General features: G+C 39.9%; 2 protein-coding genes across 3 annotated transcripts in view; both read right to left on the bottom strand.

Annotated features, from left to right (window-relative positions):
- Positions 1-22,093, bottom strand: part of LOC147576692 (olfactory receptor 52L1) — a 455,531-nt gene that overhangs the window by 254,200 nt on the left and 179,238 nt on the right. The window lies entirely within an intron of this gene.
- Positions 13,685-18,879, bottom strand: LOC147576696 (olfactory receptor 56A4-like). The gene has a single exon (XM_086678120.1). The coding sequence runs from the start codon at positions 16,852-16,854 to the stop codon at positions 15,847-15,849; it is 1,008 nt and encodes a 335-aa protein (XP_086534246.1). The 5' UTR covers positions 16,855-18,879; the 3' UTR covers positions 13,685-15,846.

The following is a 22,093-nucleotide window of genomic DNA, read 5'->3' as shown; positions in this document are numbered from 1 at the left end:
TGCTCCATTTACAGAATAACAAATTAAACTATGTGAATATCTCAAGAGAAGCAGAAAAAGCATTTGACCAGAGTAAATACCCATTTAAAAATCTTAGCATATTAAAATAGGAGGGAATTTCCTTGATCTGATAAAGGATATTTCCAAAACACCTACGGAAGTCACAGGCAATCAATGGTTAAATGCTAAAGACTTGTCCTTTAATAAGAAACAAAATAAAAGACAAAAAGGTCCAATATCACCACTCCCTTTCAACATGGCACTGGAGAGTCAAGTCAGTGAGTAAATCTGGAAAAAACAAATAGCAAGCAGCAGGATTGAAAAGAAAGGAATAGGGGCGCCTGGGTGGCGCAGTCGGTTAAGCGTCCGACTTCAGCCAGGTCACGATCTCGCGGTCCGTGAGTTCGAGCCCCGCGTCAGGCTCTGGGCTGATGGCTCAGAGCCTGGAGCCTGTTTCCGATTCTGTGTCTCCCTCTCTCTCTGCCCCTCCCCTGTTCATGCTCTGTCTCTCTCTGTCCCAAAAATAAATAAACGTTGAAAAGAAAGGAATAAAACTGTCATTTTGCAAAGCATATAATTATGTACTTCAAAAACCCAAAGGTAGAATACTAGAATTAATACATGATTAGAGTTATCAACCAAAACATGGGCAAAACACAATTTAGCTGTGTATGACAATAAACAGAAAACAAAGAACATATTCACAATAGCATCAGAAAAATTAATATCTAGGAATAAGTCTAAACAAAGATTACATAATATTTATCCTGAAAGATACAAAATTGGAACCTAAATAACGTACAGAAATGAGGTTATGGATTGGAAAACTTAATACGGTATGGATGTCAACCCTCCTGCAAAGTTAATCTCTAGATTCAATGCAATCCCAGTCAAATTCCCAGCAGTTTCTCCTCCACCATTTTTTTACAAACTCCTATGTAAAACTTCATATGGGAATTGAAAAAGTCAGTCTTAAAGATGAACAAAACTGCATGACTTATATTGACTGCCAGATTTCAAAACATATTACAGAGCTTTAGGAATTAAGATGGTGTGCTATTGACACAAGGGTAGACAATCCAGCCAATTAAAGAGTTAGCCCAGAAACAGGCCCAGATATATATATATATATATATATATATATATATATATATATATAGCCACCTGATTGATGAGAAAAGCAAACTAAATGGGCCCTAGGGAGAAATAGTCATTTTAACAAATGTTAAACGAATTAACTGGATATCCACTATATACAAATATCGCAGATGGACTTCCTTTCTAAATGTTAAAGATAAAAGCTAGTGCCTTCGATGAGGGTCTCAAGGGTGTTTCATTTGGGGGCAGAAGAAATGTCCAATGAGGGAGATAATGGTGAGTTTATGGGTCCCTAAAGCACAAAATTATTTCCAAGGGACAAAATTACGAGCGAGGTCATGAGAATAGATTGACAGTGCTGCGTGTCCTGTATCCCTGATAAGTAACTCAAGATCTTGGTCACCTGGGTCCCTGTGTTTTTAGAAAACAGGACCATCGCCAGTGGGGAGAAGGAAGGGCTAGGTCTAGCTGAAATACCACAGATATGATTTCATTCTTTGGTGTATGATTCCTTCCATAGTCTAGAATTACCCATCTGCTGCTAGCCTACCCCCTCAAATACTTCTGCAATGCTTCTTTTAGAATAACCAGAATAAAATGTAATTTATATCATGCCCTTCAAACATCCATCTGTGGTTCCCATGAGTTTATGGCTAAAAAATGAACAAAAAATAACTCTCTTAAGCTCAAATTTTGCTGTTTCCACAAATACATTAATTCAGCTACACCACTATATAATTTTATGCTTTGCCTCACCCCTGTAACTTTACACACGTTCTTCCCTCATTGAAAATCTTCCCTGTTTTGGGGCGCCTGGGTGGCTCAGTCGGTTAAGCATCCAACTTCGGCTCAGGTCATGATCTTGTGGTCCGTGAGTTTGAGCCCTGCGTCAGGCTCTGTGCTGACAGCTCAGAGCCTGGAGCCTGTTTCAGATTCTGTGTCTCCCTCTCTCTCTGCCCCTCCCCTGTTCATGCTGTCTCTCCCTGTCTCAAAAACAAATAAACGTTAAAAAAAATTAATAAAAAAGAAAAAAAAAGAAAATCTTCCCTGTTTCATTTTCCTAAACCCTTTTGTCTCATTTTGTCTAAGTGTTACATATTCCCTGATATCATAGTCCTAGACAAAGTCAGATTCCTGTCCTTGTCTGTTGCTCCTCTGTACCCATTAAAACCTTGAGCACAAACTATTAAATCCATTATCTATTTTATCAGTCTTCTAATGGTCACCAGTTTCAAGCCTCTGCTCCATGTCTCACCTCGCCTTTCTGAAAATTCTCTTGGATGGAAAGCTAAACCCTATCATCAGTACAGAGCAACAGGATAAAGCTGAGTGGTATTGAGGCCAAATCCAAACTCACTCTGCTTGTGTTCAATCTCTCACTTTGCTCATTTGGGAGATGCTATTCTAAATGCTTGGCCCTTTCAGGGTAAAATATGCAGAGTAAGAGAGTACGCTTTTTGAGACAGGAGCAGACATGGCCAGTTGTCCATAAAAGGATGCTTGGTATGTGAAAATTAATAAAGGGAAACCTCATGAAAATAGAGCGCAGTAGCCAGAAGGGGGAGCCATACCATTCAACATCAATAGAGGAAGAAATGTCAATTTCCCAACAGGGAAAGACCTACATTGCATCTCCTAGGAGAAACTGGCACCCCAGTTTCTCTGGCAACTCAGCCAATGAGAAATTGTCATCACTCTGAACTCTTGCCTTTCACCAATGGACTTTTGTTCAAAACAACTTATCTCAGCTTCCTCCTTCATCTCCATAAAATAATGGTCCTCTCCTTTGTTTGTTGGGTTTGCCTATGGTTTTGCCATAGCATGTCCTACATTGCAATTCTCTGCTATTCTTGATAAACTCATTTGGGTGGTAAAATAACTTTCTGTTTTATTTTTTAGGTTAACAAGTGAAATGTTGAAGAGCCCAGATAAACTCAAGTTGGTGCTTTAGTTCTCTTTGGATGATTCCTGGACCATCCATCATCCTGAATTACTAATTCTGCCATGTTTCCGCCCAAAGAACAAGCCAACTGTTGCCTCTTATGGAAGGGGGGCGGGGAGGACTTCTACACAGCTCCATTCCACCACAGCTGTGGGGAGAAGAGGAGAGTCTTAATATAAGAGACAAATTTTCTCATCAGGAAAGTAACTTCTCCCTTTCCTCAAATCTCTGCATGTGGGCTCTGATTTCAGATTAACACAATCCTCCCCCTTAGTTAGCACAGGTCTGGACACAACTTTATTCAGTGTTAGACATCAGACTGTCCAGTGTTCTAATGGCATGAGCACTAGCATCTCCCTGTCCCTATTCCCTCGAGTTGGACGACCCTTTCCTCCAATCAATGTTTAAAGCTCTACAGCTATCCTTTTTCTCAATTTTGTCTCTCTACTTGGAGCTGTAGTTCTTAGTGTAACTGACATCTTCCTTGGTAATATAAAAGTTCATGAGGAAAAATATCAAAGTCTTAGACATTTTTAACATTCATCACCTCACACAGAAAAAAAAAAAAAAGCCAGATACTTATATCTCAAAGTTGGTTTAATGATTTTCCTCTCTCAGTTTCTCCATTCAGCATCGCTTCTAAATGCACAACTGAACTACACTTTACATGTTTTGGGCTAACCCACAGACCTTCCACCAAAATTATGTTTAGTGGAATGATGTACCCGTTAGAATAATGTATAGTCTGGTGGGTATTAATCTCTGCGTCTTTGGATTCTCAAACATGAATATCTAAGGTGTACATTCTCATTCTCTTATACACAAGATGGAATGAAAACTCTAAGACAAAAGTATTACTTCTCCTAAAACTGTTTTCATATTGAATAAATTTGACACACACTATTGCATAAATTTAAGGTGTACAGAAAGTATTACTTTGCTACACTTATATATTGTAATATGATTGCTGTTGTAGCAATATTTATCATGTTACATAATTATAGTATAATATTGTTGCCTGTATTCCTTATACTGTGCACTAGATCTCTATGGCCTATTTACTACTCATTTGAAGTTTGTACCCTTCTTTTTTTTTTTTTTTTTTTTTTAACGTTTATTTATTTTTGAGACAGAGAGAGACAGAGCATGAACGGGGGAGGGGCCGAGAGAGAGGGAGACACAGAATCGGAAACAGGCTCCAGGCTCTGAGCCATCAGCCCAGAGCCCAACGCGGGGCTCGAACTCACAGACCGCGAGATCGTGACCTGAGCTGAAGTCGGACGCTTAACCGACTGAGCCACCCAGGCGCCCCATGAAGTTTGTACCCTTAAACACTATCAATCTTATCCTTCCACCCTCCATCCTCTGGTAACTACCATTCTACTTTGTTTTTTACAGGTTTGATATTTTTTAGATTCTACATGCAAGTGATACATACAGTTCTTTTCTTTCTCTAACTGACTCATCTTGTGCTAAGCATTTAAATGGATATTTTGAAGGTACTATGTAAAGTCTCCTCTAAGTGGAGGTCTTATTCATTTAGTAGTCAGCTGCCAGTATGTGACTCTTCAACTTCTTGCCTTATGTTCTTTGCTGGGCTCCCTGAAATTGCTAAAGATATAATGTTGCCTCTCTTGCAAGTCAAAAGATAACAAAGATACTTTGAGTTTCCTGTCCTCATGGTTCCTTGAAGTAGTACACCCTACACAAACATACCTACCTGCCTAAGCCTACACACATTCTTACATAAACCTACATACTTCCAAAGGTGAAAGAAAGATGTATGCATTTAAATACAAAAAGAAAGAAAAAACAGGTTTGTAGCACTGTGCCCAGAGAATCCCATGCTTGGAGTGTTTGACTGTATTAGAGATAACCAGTCATTTGAACCACACTCCTAAATATAAAATTTACCTCTCACATTCCATTTTATTATATACTTCATTCCACATATCATTTCATTCTCTCATTTTACTGCATTTCACATTTTGTTAATCTATCTCATATGCTTCTGCTAAACATCTTTTATGTGTTTGTTATTCTGCTTGACTCAGTAGGAAATGCAAAAGTGAGCAACAATCAGTAACCTAATAGGACTTATATAGGAGAAAGCACAGTATAAGGAAATGAGAAATTATGTGGAAAGGGAGTGAATATTATACCTGTTTTAGAACTATCAGTTCTGCAAGCTCCCAAATGGAATATTGTTAAAATGACTGAAGCTAGTACTAGAAATTTAATTCACCAGAAAGTTTCCATATGGGCCCAAGGAAAAACTGCGGGCAAGTGAGAGGGTCTCTTTTTAAAATCCGAAACAGAACTCGAGGCTTTCTGTCCCAAGTGGTAGAAGATAGTTTCTTATCAATGAGGAAATTAAGCAAATCTTGAATTCTTATTTATCAAATAGTCTTTAGTGGAAATTCCAAGAGGACTCTAGATTTGGTGACTTTAAAATCCCTATAGATATGAAATTCTGGGTATCCAGAAATTAAAAAAAAAAAAGTGATGGCCAATGTGGACAATCTACCAAACATTTTTGTGTGCTTTAAGAGGTAAATTACAAAAGATTTAAAACTTTCTAAATTAAAAAAAATAAAATAGTAACATAAAAAAATTGTAGAAATATATGTAGCGACTCTGTGAGCATATGCTCCTCACTGGGTAACTTCATATCATTTTTTAAATTTATTCTGTTCTCTGTTCATGTACAGCCTAGATTCTTTCATTGTGAATAGAGTTGCTTTTAGTCTGGATCCATTCCAACCAGACTATTAGGCGACTGCCAACATCTAAACTGAGGCAGCAAGACCAAGATTTTAAAAGATGAGTTAGAACAAGAAACGATTGAGGGTGCCATGGTACAACATGACCCTGAGCTTTAAGTAAGGAAAGGATTTTATAAGACAGTGGTGCACAATAATCAAGAAATTGCACTGGGGAAGAGGAATGACACACAGGGAAAGGCAAAGCATCTCTGAAATGCATTGTGGTATATAAAATAATGAAGAGTATCTTCTTCTGAAGACATTTGAGAAATCAATGTTTATAGGAAAATGATAAAATGAGTTGCCATCTAAAAGTTATTAGCATGTTTAAGTATATGGTTGAAAAGCTTTCCATAGATTGTCAACCAATAATCTGATAAATCACATAATAAAAGGTCAGTCATCACTCTTCTTACACGAGAAAACGAGAGCTCAGATCAGTGAGTAAAAAGTTACGCATCTAGTCAGTGGCCAGACTGGTATACCTGAGATTCAAATAAATAAAGATTCCTTCTTATCTTATTCCAAGAGAAATAGTCTTAAGTTCTTTGGTATATAACACCACACTGAACTGTTAGCTATATAAGGTTTTTTGTAAAGTGTTTTGAAAAAATACATTATATTAACAATTTGATCTTCCCCTAAGAAGTTTTCAGAAGAAATAATAAAAACATAATTTATATGAATTATTCACTGTAGTTCAACAAAATAACAAATAAGTAAATAATTGTGTTACCAGCTCTAAGTACATAAAGTTAAGAAGACAAATAAAACTCTTCAACAAACTCAGAGGAATTAATAATCTAGTATCAGAGGGAGATACACACGTGGCTAAAAATAGATTAATTCTGCTGGGGTGAATAAAGGGAAGGATTGTAAAAGTAGGCGGAGTTTCCATTGAAAATTACAGTTTGTCAAATGAAGACACGTACTGGTTTTCTATGTGGGAGAAGATTCTTGAACATAGACTTTAAGAAAAAATATCAGTGGGCATAATCTGAAAATAATGAGCTAGGAGTAACTGAAATGATGGGCGAATAGGACAGTGCTTGAGAAGTTCATACTTTGGTTAGGATCAATCTTTGGACCTGTGGAACAGAGAAGAGAGAGTGGATCAAAGCTACTACTTTGGTGAAAGATAATGCTATAAGAATGATAAATTATTTTATAAATTCCCCCCAAATAACTACCGTCATCATAGATCAGCTAGGTATGTTAGAAGATATTCTCAAAAGGCTCTTATATGTGACACTCTCAGTATCCAAAAGGGGGATCTGTTGCCAAGGTAAATTAATCCCAGGAAACACTGGCCAATATCTGAGTCCCTACCGTTTTCAGGGCATAAGCAGGAAGGGAATTGCAAAGAATGAAACACACTTATCCTTGTTCAAATAACCCACTAATATGGATGTCTGGATCCCAGAGGACACTATTTTGGCACCAGCACAGGATGTGAGGATTGACACAACAGAGCTGAAAGTAGACTGAATAAGTCAATTTACCTGTATAACTAAGATAAACAGAAAAAAAGTGGGGATGCAGATAGTGCCTGAAGGCTGATGGCAGTCATATACGAGAGGATGAAGACAAAAGTTAGTGAAGCACATCTGAATACAGGAGACACACTTTCACTTGAAACAAAGCACAAACTCACAAAACTGAGTCATGTTAAAATGTTTTAATTCATCAAATATTAAAGGAGAGAATTACAGGAAATTCATACTCCAGGGAAGTGGCATTGAGTAAGTATATGGACAAGGTCTGGGAGGGCTTAGAGAAGGCAGTGAGTGACACATGTCATTCCCTCACTATAAGAATCAAAGTTCTGGAGCCCCTTCTGTATCTCCACAGGAGACCCATTCATGACACAAAACCAGCTTGAACTGTGTCAGGTAGAAACAAGAGAAATAATACATATCTAAGTATTAAGCAATTGAGGAAACTCAGACGCACTGAATGTGAGTGGAATACCATTTCTTCTTTACTTGGAAAACAGCATCATTCTAATTAAGGTCCTGTAATTATGGTTTGACACATCCTTCTCACACAGGTGAGGCCAAGAAACTGCCAGAAGCTCCATAATGCAAAACTAAGTTTCCAGTCAGTTCAGAGAAAACAGGACCCAGGATACGAAAACCCCATAATTCAATTGAAAATTTGGAGAATGTGAAATCCAAACTTATTCCTGCAGTAACTGTTTACAGTCTCAGAGGAGCTAAGATGGCAGAACAGCATGGAAGCTTTTTGTGTGTCTTGCGTCCATGAAATACAGCCAGACCAACATTGAACCATCCTACACACCTAGAAAACTGATTGGAGGATTAAAACAACAAGCTGCACAACCTGAACCACAGAATTCAGCAGGTACGCTGAATTCAGCACAGAGAGCTGAACATGGGGAGAGTGAAGCCGTGAAAGGTAGGGAACCGCTTTTGTGGGCAGAGAGAGGATGGAGACTGGGGGGTAGGGGGTGGGAGCATACGGGAAAAGCACCCCCTCCCCAAAAGCAGCTGGAGAGAAAGTGGAAATTGGAAACAGCCGCAGGGACTAAACTAAAAAGGGAGAAAGGAGAAAGGAGAGGGTTTAAATTCCATTAAGACTGTAAACAAGGGAAGCGCAAAGGCTGGAACTCCTCAGCTCGATACCTGGCGGTGCACTGGTGGGAAGGGCAAATCCCCAGGAGCAGAGTGGGGTCCAGGAGGTTCTCAGGCCACACGGGAGAAAGCGGTTCCACTGCTGGAAGGACATTTGGTAGAGACTATTGAAGCCACCTGGTCCCAGCAGACTCCAGAAAATGGCCACATTCATTGGTGCTGGAACAAGGTCGTTAAGTGTGAAGACTGGTGCCAGATGTGTGTTGTGATTTTCCATAAACCCTGCAACGCTGCTGATACTCTGTCTCGCAAACTTTTTCTGGGGTGGGCTGGCACCTGGCCACAGTCTCCAGGCACGGGCAGCAGCAGGGTCCAGCAAGCATTCCTGAGTGCAGCTAATATTCGGCCATTGCTCATTCGGCCATTGCTCAGTGAGACCCTCCTGCAGAGGGGCAGAGCGGGTCAAAGCCACAGTCCTTCGGAAGTAAGGGGCTGGGGAAAATAGCCGCATCTGAGACAAAACTCGGGAGAGAGGTACTGCCTGGGGCCTGGTCACAGAGAGTGAAAAAGCAGAGAGTCGATGAGAGCTTAAGACAGAGGACCGGGGCACAATTGCTGATCTGGGAGAACAGACTGGGTAGCTGGATGGCGCCATTTTCACCACTCCCACGCATGCGCGTATGCACCTACAAGCACCTAAACAATCCACCCAAGTAGGCTAGCAGAGCCATCTAGTGGAGAGCAGAGCTGTTACACTCAGCCCCACCCAAATAGGCCAACTTTGGTCTTCAAACACAAGTCTCACTGACGGCTTGATTCATGGACTATAAAGAGCTACATAGACTGACTTCTAGGGGAAAACAAAGCAATTTCAGTCCTACTTCAATCTGTTAGCAAGTTCATCTATTCAATTTTCTTTCTTTTTTTTCTTTTTATCTTTTACAATTCTTTTTCTTGAATACAGAAAGAAAAATTCATTTTTATTTCCAATTTTTTTTTTTAATTTTTTTTTCAACGTTTTATTTATTTTTGGGACAGAGAGAGACAGAGCATGAACGGGGGAGGGGCAGAGAGAGAGGGAGACACAGAATCGGAAACAGGCTCCAGGCTCTGAGCCATCAGCCCAGAGCCTGACACGGGGCTCGAACTCACGGACCACGAGATCGTGACCTGGCTGAAGTCCGATGCTTAACCGACTGCACCACCCAGGTGCCCCGCCAATTTTTATTAAAATATTAAGATAGTAATAAGTTTTATTACAATATTTTTTATTTTTGTGTAATTTTTTTCAATTTATACTTTACTTCCATCATTTTATTTTAGTCTATTTCAGTTTATTCACCTTTTCAAATTTTCAATTTCCTTTTTTTCTTTTTCTTTCTTTTTTCTTCTCTTTTTCCTTTCTTTTCTTTTTCTTGAATGCAGAAAGAGAAAAACTTCATTTTTACTTTCAATTTCTATTAAAAATGTTCTTATTTAATTTCAATTACTGTATTTTTGCTTTTATGGCAATTTTTTCAAATTCTATTTTACTTCCATAATTTTATTTTAGTCTACTACAGTGTATTCACTTTTTCAAATTTTCAAACGATTTCTTTTTTCTTTTTTTATCTTTTTCCTCTTTTTCATTTTTTTCTTGAATATAGAAAACAAAAATATTCATATTTATTTTTGGGGCGCCTGGGTGGCGCAGTCGGTTAAGCGTCCGACTTCAGCCAGGTCACGATCTCGCGGTCCGTGAGTTCGAGCCCCGCGTCGGGCTCTGGGCTGATGGCTCAGAGCCTGGAGCCTGCTTCCGATTCTGTGTCTCCCTCTCTCTCTGCCCCTCCCCCGTTCATGCTCTGTCTCTCTCTGTCCCAAAAATAAATAAATGTTGAAAAAAAAATATTCATATTTATTTTTAATTTTTATGGAAAATATTTTTCTTAAATTTTTTTCTACTATATTCTTTACTTTTTGTGTATATTTTTTCTAATTTATTTTACCCCCATCATCTCATTTTAGTCTACTTCAATGTATTCATTTTTTCAAATTCTCAAATGATTTCTTTTTTTTTCCCCTTCTCCCCCATCTTTTTTCTTTCTCTAATCTGTCAAACAACTTTCACTACCCAGACCAAAACACACGTAGACCAACACCCAGACGAAAACACGTCATCTATTCGATTTGTGTGTTTTCTTAATTTTTAATTTTAATATTTTTAAAATTTTAATTTCAATTTTTCTACCTCATTAATTCCTTTTCTCCCTTCAAAATGACAAAACAAAGGAATTCATTCCAAAAGAAAAAGCATGAAGAAACGACAGCCAGGTATTTAACCAACACAGACACAAGCAAGATGTCTGAACCAGAATTTAGAATCACGATAATAACAATACTAGCTGGAGTCAAAAACAGATTAGACTCCCTTTCTGTAGAGATAAAAGCAGTAAAAAATAGCCAGTATGAAATTAAAAATGCTATAACTAAGCTGCAATCACGGATCGATGCAGCGGCGGCAAGGATGGATGAGGCAGAACAGAGAATCAGCGATATAGATGACAAACTTATACAGAATAATGAAGCAGAAAAAAAGAGGGAGATTAAAGCAAAAGAACACAATTTAAGAATTAGAAAATCAGTGACTCATTAAAAAGGAACAACATCAGAATCATAAGGGTCCCAGAAGAGGAAGAGAGAGAATAGGAGTAGAAGGGTTATGTGAGCAAATTATAGCGGAAAACTTTCCTAACCTGGGAAAGACACAGACATCAAAATCCAGGAAGCACAGAGGACCCCCATTAGATTCAACAAAAACCGACAATTAATAAAGCATATCATGGTCAAATTCACAAAATACTCAGGCAAGGAGAGAATCATAAAGCAGCAAGGGGAAAAAAGTCCCTAACCTACAAGGGAAGACAGATCAGGTTTGCAACAGACCCATCCACAGAAACCTGGCAGGCCAGAAAGCAGTGGCAGGATATATTCAGTGTGCTGAATCAGATAAATATGCAGCCAAGAATTCTTTATCCAGCAAGGCTGTCATTCAAAATAGAAGGAGAGATAAAAAGTTTCTGGGACAAAAATTAAATGAGTTCATGACCAGTAAATGAGCCCTACAAGAAATTTTAAGGGGGACTCTCTGAGGGGAGAAAAGAAAAATAAATAAATAAATATATATATATATATATATATATATATATATATACACACACACACACACACACACACACACACACACACACAAATAAATAAATACCAAAAGCAACAAAAGATTAGAAAGGACCAGAGAACACCACAAGAAACTCCAACTCTACAAACATCATAATAGCAGTAAATTCCTATCTTTCAGTACTCACTCTAAATGTCAATGGACTCAATGCTCCAATCAGAAGACATAGGGTAACAGAACGGATAAGAAAACAAGATCCATCTATATGCTGTTTACAAGAGACCCACTTTAGACCTAAAGACACCTTCAGATTGAAAATAAGGGATGGACAACCATCTATCATGCTAATGGTGAACAAAAGAAAGCTGAGTAGCCATACTTATATCAGACAATCTAGACTTTAAAATAAAGACTGTATCAAGAGATGCAGAAGGGCATTATATCATAATCAAGGGGTCTATCCACCAAGAAGACCTAACAATTGTAAACATTTATGTGCCAAATGTGGCAGCACCCAAATATATTAATCAATTAATCACAAACATGAAGAAACTCATCGATAGTAATACCATAATAGTAGGAGACTTCAACACCCCACTCACAGCAATGGACAGATCATCTCATCAAAAAATCAACAAGGAAACAATGGCTTTCAATGACACACTGGACCAGATGGACTTAACAGATATATTCAGAACATATCATACTAAAGCAGCAGAATATACATTCTTCTCCAGTGCACATGGAACATTCTCCAGAATAGACCATATACCAGTACACAAATCATCCCTAAGTACAAAAAAGATCAAGCTCATACCATGCGTATTTTCAGACCACAATGCTATGAAACTCGAAATCAATCACAGGAAAAAATTTGGAAAGGTAACACATACTTGGAGAGTGAAGAACATCCACTAAAGAATGAATGGGCTAACCAAGCAGTTAAAAAGGAAATTAAAAAGTATATGGCAGCCAATGAAAATGGTAACACCACAACCCAAAATCTCTGGAACGCAGCAAAGGCAGTCATAAGAGGAAAGTATATACCAATCCAGGCCTTCCTAAAGAAGGAAGAAAGATCTTAGATACACAACCTAACCTTACACCTTAAGGAGCAAGAACAGCAAATAAAACCCCAAACCAGCAGAAGACAGGAAATAATAATGATCAGACCAGAAATTAATGCTATAGAAACCCCCCCCCCCAAAAAAAAACAGTAGAACAGATCAATGAAACCAGAAGCAGGTTCTTTGAAAGAATTAATAAAATTGATAAACCACTAGCCACTTTGATCAAGAAGAAAAAGGAAAGGACCCAAATATATAAAACCAAGAATGAAAGAGGAAAGATCACAACCAACACAACAGAAATAGAAACAATAATAAGAGAATATTATGAGCAATTATATGCCAATAAAATGGGTAATCTGAAGAAATGGACAAATTCTTAGAAACATATATACTACCAAAACTGAAACAGGAAGAAATAGAAAATTTGAACAGACCCATAACCAGTAAGGAAATCGAATTAGTAATCAAAAATCACGAAAAAACAAGAGTCCAGGGCCGGATGGCTTTCCAGGAGAATTTTGCCAAACATTTAAGGAAGAGTTAACACGTATTCTCTTGAAGCTGTTCCAAAAAATAGAAATGGAACGAAAACTTCCAAACTCTTTCTAGGAAGCCAGCATTACCTTGATTCCAAAACCAGAGACCCCACTAAAAAGGAGAAATATAGATCAATTTCCCTGATGAACATGAATACAAAAATCCTCATCAAGATAGTAGCCAACCAGATCCAACAATACACTAAAAAAGTTATTCACCACGACTAAGTGGGATTTATACCTGGGATGCAGGGCTGGTTCAATACCTGCAAAACAATTAATGTGATCATCACATCAATAAAAGAAAGGACAAGAACCATATGATCTTCTCAATAGATGCAGAGAAAGCATTTGACAAAATACAGAACCCTTTCTTGATAAAAACCCTCAAGAAAGTAGGGATAGAAGGAGCATACTTCGAGATCATAACAGCCATATATAAATGACCCAATGCTAATATCATCCTCAATGGGGAAAAACTGACAGCTTTCCCCCTAAGGTCAGGAACAACACAGGGATGTCCACTCTTGCCACTGTTATTCAACATAGTATTGGAAGTCTTAGCCTCTGCAATCAGACAACACAAAGAAATAAAAGGCATCCAAATCGGCCAGGAGGTGGTCAACTTTCACTTTTCACAGATGACATGATACTCTATATGGAAAACCCAAAAGACTCTACCAAAAACTGCTAGAATTGATTCATGAATTCAGCAAAGTTGCAGGATATAAAATCAATGCACAGAAATTGGTTGCATTCCTACACACTAACAATGAAGGGACAGAAAGAGAAATCAAGGAATCAATACCATTTACAGTTGCACCAAAAAACGTAAAATGCGTAGGAATAAATCGAACCAAAGAGGTGAAAAATGTATACCCTGAAAACTATAGAAAGCTTATGGAAGACACTGAAGAAGACACAAAAAAAAATGGAAAAAGATTCCATGCTCCTGGATAGGAAGAACAAATATTGCGAAAATGTCGATACTACCCAAAGCAATTTACATATTCAATGCAATCCCTACCAAAGTAACACCAGCATTCTTCACAGAGCTAGAACAAATAATCCTAAAATTTGTATGGAACCAGAAAAGACCCTGAATAGCCACAACAATCTGGAAAAAGAAAACCAAAGCAGGAGGCATCACAATCCCAGACTTCAAGCTATACTACCAAGCTGTAATCATCAAGACAGTATGGTACTGGCACAAGAACAGATACTCAGATCAATGGAACAGAATAGAGAACCCAGAAATGGACCCACAAACGTATGGCCAACTAATCTTTGACAAAGCAAGAAAGAATATCCAATGGAATAAAGACAGTCTCTTCAGCGAGTGGTGCTGGAAAAACTGGACAGCGACATGCAGAAGAATGAACCTGAACCACTTTCTTACACCATACACAAAAATAAACTCAAAATGGATGAAAGACCTCAATGTAAGACAGGAAGCCATCAAAACCCTTGAGGAGAAAGCAGGCAAAAACCTCTTTGACCTTGGCCGCAGCAACTTCTTACTCAACACATCTCTGGAGGCAAGGGAAACAAAAGCTAAAATGAACTACTGGGACCTCATCAAAATAAAAGTCTTCTGCACAGCAAAGGAAACAATCTGCAAAACTAAAAGGCAACCCACAGAATGGGAGAAGATATTTGCAAATGACATATCAGATAAAGGGTTAGTATCCAAAATCTATAAAGAACTTATCGAACTCAACACCCAAAAAACAAATAATCTAGTGGAGAAATGGGCAAAAGACATGAATGGACACTTCTGCAAGGAAGACATCCAGATGGCCAACCAACACATGAAAAAATGCTCAACATCTCTCATCATCAGGGAAATACAAATCAAAACCACAATGAGATACCACCTCACACCTGTCAGAATGACTAACATCAACAACTCAGGCAAAAACAGATGTTGGCAAAGATGCAGAGAAAGAGGATCTCTTTTGCATTGTTGGTGGGAATGCAAGCTGGTGCAGCCACTCTGGAAAAGAGTATGGAGGTTCCTCAAAAAAACTAAAAATAGAACTACCCTACAACCCAGCAATTGCACTACTAGGCATTTATCCACAGGATACAGGTGTGCTGTTTTGAAGGGACACATGCACCCCCATGTTTATAGCAGCGCTATCAACAAGAGCCAAAGTATGGAAAGAGCCCAAATGTCCATCAATGGATGAATAGATAAAGAAGATGTGGTATATATATAGAATGGAATATTACTCGGCTATCAAACATATGAAATCTTGCCATTTGCAACTACATGGATGGAACTGGAGGGTATTATACTAAGTGAAATTAGTCAGAAAAAGACAAAAATCATATGACTTCACTCATATGAGGACTTTAAGAGACAAAACAGATGAACATAAGGGAAGGGAAACAAAAATAATATAAAAACAGAGAGGGGGACAAAACAGAAGACACCCATAGATATGGAGAACAAACTGATGGTTACTGGAGGGGTTGTGGGAGGGGGGGATGGGCTAAATGGGTCAGGGGCATTAAGGAATCTACTCCTGAAATCATTGTTTCACTATACGCTAACTAATTTGGATGTAAATTTTAAAAAATTAAAAATAAAATTAAAAAAATATAAAGTCCCTATGCATCATAAATACAATTACCCATTATCAATTTCTATTCCCTGGGTTAGTTGTTATCCATTTTACCTCTTACAACCTTCTCAGTAGTTTCTGGATTCCCTGCTTGATCTCTTTGGTCCTCACACCATAAACAATGGGGTTCAGAGCTGGGGGGATGAGGTGGTGCAGGATGTTGAGCAGGATGGGGACATCTGGGGGAATTCTCTTCCTGGCCAGGTTAGTGATGACCAGAACCAGCAGGACGGTGCTGAAGAAGAGGATGAGGATGAAGTGGGAACCGCACGTGCTCAGGGCCTTGGCCGCAGCACCCTCAGCCTTGATCCTTAGCACAGCTTTCAGGATGAAGGAGTAGGAGAGAACAATAAGGATGAGGTCAGAGCCCAGGAGGGTCCAGCCTGCCACAAACTGGTAGAGCCGGTTGAAAGTGATATCATCACAGGAGAGTTTGGACACAGACAGGTTAGTGCAGATGCAGTTCTTGATGATGTTCCCTGCACAATATCTGAGTCGGGAAGAAAGGACTGGAACAGGAAGGAAAAAGAGGCCATTCCGGGCCACAACAAATATGGTAGCTTTAACCACAAAATGGTCAGTGATTATGGATGGGTATCGTAGTGGGTGGCAAATGGCCACATAGCGGTCATAGGCCATGACCATGAATGTGCAGGACTCCATGGCAAGGAAGCAATTCATGATGAACATCTGGAGGAAGCAGGCAGAAAAGCTGATGGACCTGAGGTCAAACCAGAAGATGGCCAGGACCTTGGGGATGACAGTCAGGCAGAGCACGATGTCCAGCAGGGAGAGGAGGCTGAGCAGGTAGTACATGGGCTCGTGCAGAGAGGCCTCCAGCTGGATGGTGAGCAGGAGGGTGGCGTTGGCCCCCATGGCCAGGAGGAAAAGGAGGCTGAGGGGCAGAGACAACCAATGCTGCCAACTCTGGTAGTTAGGGAAGCAGATGAGGAGGAATTCGGAGACTGGAGCAGTGGAGTAGTTGCTGGGTGAGGCCATGTAAAGTATTCTGTACAAGTTAAAAATCCAGAGTCCCTTAAAATGTAGGACAAAATACATTAACATAGAAAATATGTGTTCTATATGCAGTAAAATTCAGGTTTCCATGGGTCTCTTAACCTATCTCAATGAAGTTTTTGAATAATCAATATCATCACCATCATCATCATCACCATATCAATATTTGCTGACATTAACTGAACAGTTACCATGTGCTACACATTACGCCGAATGTTTATATTCATTAGCACATTTAGTCCTTTAAATAAACACTTAAGAGTAATAATATTGTTATCCTAATTTTCCAGATAATTAAAAGGAACAAAGAGGGGCAAACTTTTTTGATAAAAATTATACATCCAGTAAGTACTGAAGCCAAGTCTGTGACAAAAGAGTCTGACTCTAAAGTCTCTGCTTGCAGCCACTATACATTGTTTAGCCTCAACAAGCACAATTACTTACTAACCCCCACTTTCCTTCAGAGTTTAGGACTAGCTTATGGAGAGCTCTGTTCAGCAGAATACATGGAGGTCCTAGAAAATCCCAGCCCCCTAATCCATATACTTGGACAGGGCCTGACTTCAGGGTTTCCAATTTTTATTCTTTAGGAAACATTGGAATGGAGGTAGGGCATCCCTTGACTCCACCCAAGAAGAATAATATCTTCTAGTACCAAACAGGATTTCACTTTTTTTTTAAGTTTATTTATTTATTTCGAGACAGAGAGAGAATGCACAGGAGTGGGGGAAGAGCAGAGACAGAGGGAGAGAGAATCCCAAGTAGGCCTCACATCTAGCATGGAGCCCAATGCAGGGCTCGAACCCACAAATCATAAGATAATGACCTGAGCCGAAAGCAAGAGTCCCACATTCAACCAACTGAGCCACCCAGGTGCCCCAGGATTTCACTTTTAAAAGCACAGTGTTTATCACTCTTACTAGGTTATTTCCTGTGTTTCTCTTTGTGCTTTGTGCTCTCAAGAGTGCTTTCTTTTGTTTGGATTCCTTAGAAAAGTCTTACAGTTTCAGGGGTACATTAAGAGTCTGACTTGGGTTCAGGTCATGATCTCACCATTTGTGAGTTCAAGCCCTGTGTTGGGCTCTGTGCTTGGAGCCTGGAGCCTGGAGCCTGCTTTGGATTCTGTGTCTCCCTCTCTCTCTGCCCCTAGCCCTCTCAAGCTCTATATCTCTCTGTCTCTCAAAAGTAAATAAATGTTTTAAAAAATTTTTAAAAAGAAACGCCTATGTATTTCATATTTTGGTGTACTGAGGATACACCAGTAGGTTCACCAAAGGTAGATTATGAGCTAGATAAATAAGTATGGTTCAAGTATATAAACTTATGCAGGATCTATTTATCTGGTAAGCAGCATTGTCTGTGATTCCTTATAGCCAAAATCCAATTATCCTATCCATATGGAATCTATGATCTGTATGCTCATATACTTTGATTTTTTGTTTCTTTTGTTGGGTACCATCTTATTTACCTCACTACTAAACAAAGAACAGAGTGGCCAAGTACTCAGAAGACTGACAGTAAGGGCTGTCATAGCCAAAGAAGCAGAAGAGAGTCAGCTAGTTAAGACAGACTAAAAGAAAGAGCTCAGGCAGCAAATAATCAATATAATCAAGTGGGATTATGGACCCTGCTCATCTGTCCTATATGACAAATATCTTCAGAAAGAATAAATTGTGTGAGAGAAGGTGTTAGACTAGCTGCCAAAGAATATAAAATCCAAGGAATTTCACTCCAAAAATCCCAGACTTTCCAAATGTAGATTATATAATACACACACACACACACACACTTTCTACTGATTATAGGGCTTTAAAACAAGCCAAGGATTCAGGAGCTAAAACTATAGAAGGAACAATTATGTATCAGTTCTGTCCTTCATTTTCATATGGGATTAGGAAAATGACTCTCAATGTGAATCAGAAATTTAAGAAGGATTGGGGCACCTGGGTGGCTCAGTCAGTTAAGCATCTGACTTCAGCTCAGGTCATGATCTCACAGTTTGTGGGTTCAAGCTCCATGTCAAGCTCTGTGCTGACAGCTCAGACCCTGCTTCTGATTCTGCATCTCCCTCTCTCTCTGCCCCTCCCCCATCGAAAATAAATAAACATTAAAAAATTAAAACAAAAGAAATTTAAAAAGGAAAGAAAACATAGTTATATTTTTAGAAAATGCTTGTCCTTTCCATGAACCTCAAGTTCTATATCCTCAGAGTGACCCACTCTACTTGAATAAGCAAGAAAATACTCAGTGCCTTCCCTGTACCTGGTCTTAATATTACGCATACAAATGTATGGCATGGATTAACCAAACACTGGTATCCTAATTAATAGAGGAAAATTGACTTAACAACCCTTTAATACATTATAGTTGTGACTCTAATAAAGTTGATCTTACAAACAGTGGGAAAGAGACAAAAGCACAGATGAATGAAGCAATGTGATAAGGTTCAAAGTTGGCCTCCGACAAGTGAATTCCAAGTCTGGCTCTTATACTCATTGTATCATTCTGTGAGCTATTTAAACTCTATGATAGGGGCGCCTGGGTGGCTCAGTCGGTTAAGCAAGTGACTTCGGCTCAGGACATGATCTCATGGTTCAGACTTTGAGCTCACATCAGGCTCTGTGCTGATAGTTCAGAGATGAGAGCCAGCTTCAGATTCTGTGTTTCCCCCTCTCCCTCTCTGCCCCTCCCCCATTCATGCTTGCTCTCTCTCTCTCTCTCTCTCAAGAATAAACATTACAAAAATTTAAACTCTATGACATATACATCCCTCATTTATGAAATAGATAAATGACATTTAACTTCAGATGTTGTGGAGAGAAAAAGGGGCTATGATCTCCTGAAGTCCTGTTAGGCCCAGAGACACAAGGAGTTGAGAGCATCAGAGAAGGATACAAAAATGAGGCAAATCCACCTGGGGGAGAAGAAGGACCCTCTGTGTAGGGAATGGTAAGAGAAGAAACATCAATGTGGATGATCAGTATGATTGGTGGTGAGGTGCTAGGGGGTGATAGATCCTAAGTTCTTTGGGGGAAGCAAGCAGGAGAGCAGAGGGTCAGGAGACATGGTTAAGGTGTGCAGGGGCAGCCCTGTGAGGTCCACCTGAGGGCAGGCATTATCACATACACTGTAAGGAAGCACAGAGAACTTGAAACAGGGAAGTGATGTGCTGTAGATGGGACACAGGGAATCACACAGCAGGGAGGGAGGCTTTCAGAGAGTCCTGAACAGTACAAAGGAAAAGTGATGAAGATCTAAATGCAGTCCATGTAGGTGGAGAAGAAGGATGTATTCGAGGTGTGGGGAGAACTACAGGATTTAGTGAAAGAAAGGATGAGCAGGCAGAGAGACTGGAGTCCAGAATGTTGCCAAGCACCTTTTAGTGATACAGGGAAAAATGTCCTTTTCAGACCTCCTATAACACTGGTATTTTCTCCCAGGTAGCAATATACTTTTGGCTCTGTTTTAGTAAATTCCGTAAGAGCTGGGACCATTTTTCCTCTCTTTCTGTATTCTCCTCAGTGAAACTGAGGCCTCCTAATGTGAGCAATGAGGACTTGTTGGGCATCTGGGACATTGTTCTGATATGCAGTATCCAGTTCCAGTACTGATGGACTGACATTTACAAAGGGGTGATCCTTGTGCTAAGTGCTATTACCAAACATGGTCTGTGATGATGATATACTGACAGTCTGTAAAGGTCAGACAAGTCTTGAATAAACAAAATTACAAGAGAAGACTCAAGCCAAGACTGGAAAACGGAGTGACCACCTTGACTCATAGATGAATTTAGACGAGGACAGAAAGGAAGATTCTCACCCAGCCAGGCACAGGGCCTTGGTCACCCAGCCATGGTATGGGAGGGGGCCTTGGAGTCTATGGAAGTTTGCAAACCCTTATGGACACAAAATGACTCAGCCTCATCCCTGAATGAAATAACAGCATGAGGTCAGTCCCTGCCACTCAGCCTTACACCAGATCTAAGCATCTTAGCAGGGTCAGCATGTACACCAGACCCTATTGAAAGAGTTCCTTTTCCTTTATGTACCAGGTTCCTGGATTTCTCTCTCCTCTCATGATCTCCTTCCTCACAGTTTTCCTGCTTGGTCCAGCTTGAGACTCACCAGTTTCAGAAAGCTGCACTGCTGCTGTTTCTGTCTGCCAGAGAAAGCACTAAACTGACCCCTCCATGAGTTCTGGAGGCTGGTTTTATGAACTCTGGCTCCACTGTGCCCCCTCTCTTTCCATTGCTCACCAGAGTTGGTGCTCTTGTTAAACACTTGGGCCCTCAGGCCCTATGGTCTATCTCCCAAGAGAACATATTGTAAAAGGCTTAATTCAGCATTTTCAATAAAGTAAGGGCAGGGGGCTCTTGGGGAGTCTAAATAAAGAAGCTCTGGGAAAAGAAGGGTAAGGAAACCGCACGATGAGAATCTTCTTAGGGAAAATTTATACGGATGCACCTGAGGGGAAGAAGTGAGTAAACTCTCCTCAGCCCTATAACTCCATGGAGGAGGTGACAGAGGAACATCCCCAGAAATCAAAGGAGCATGGGCCTCAGAGGAGCATGGACCATGGGCAACCAGGGGCAAAGGAGCACTTTCCCTGTGAGTCCCTTTCCTGCAGTGGGAGCACCAGTGGTCTTGACACAAGCACATCCCTGGGAGGGGTCCTGTTTACACACATGTGGTCTCATGGCCAAGATTTTACCTTCATGGCTGTGCTTGGTTTAAACTCTGTCACATAAGTATGGTTGCAGAAAGTTCAACTGTTAACACTCTTCACCTTCCACAGGGCAACACTTGGCATTGCTTCCTTGGGGAACAAGTGGAACTTCCACCAGTGCAGCCACCTCTTTGCATTGATGCACAGTAGGACTTAGAAAATAGCCTCTCCTGTGGACCTTCCCATATGCGTCTTAGGATAGGGACTTTCCAGCTAAATGTAGGATCTTTGGGGTTTGGGGCACAGGAATCTTGGAGAGAGGAGAGCAAGTGGAGTCTGGTTCTAGGTCTCACACTTTCCTACCCCAAACTGCTGAAGAAGACATCAGGGCAGGAATGTACCTGGAAAATAATCTTGTTCCCTACATGCACTAACTACTCTCCTGGTCCCACCTCTGCCTTGCTTCCTGAAGGTCCTGGGGAAAGTGCCAAGGACCTTGTCAGCATCAAATGGAGTTGATAGATGTGCTAAATGAAGAAAACTCTTTCATTACTGAATTATCGTTCAATGAAAGAATGTTGCTAGAGAATACCATTTCCTCTAGGCAAAACACCCTGGTCCC

Source organism: Puma concolor, chromosome D1, assembly GCF_028749965.1.
Source record: "Puma concolor isolate L17-30 chromosome D1, mPumCon1.1.hap2, whole genome shotgun sequence".
Taxonomy (NCBI): Eukaryota; Metazoa; Chordata; class Mammalia; order Carnivora; family Felidae; genus Puma; species Puma concolor.
This window is presented reverse-complemented; position numbering and strand designations above follow the sequence as displayed.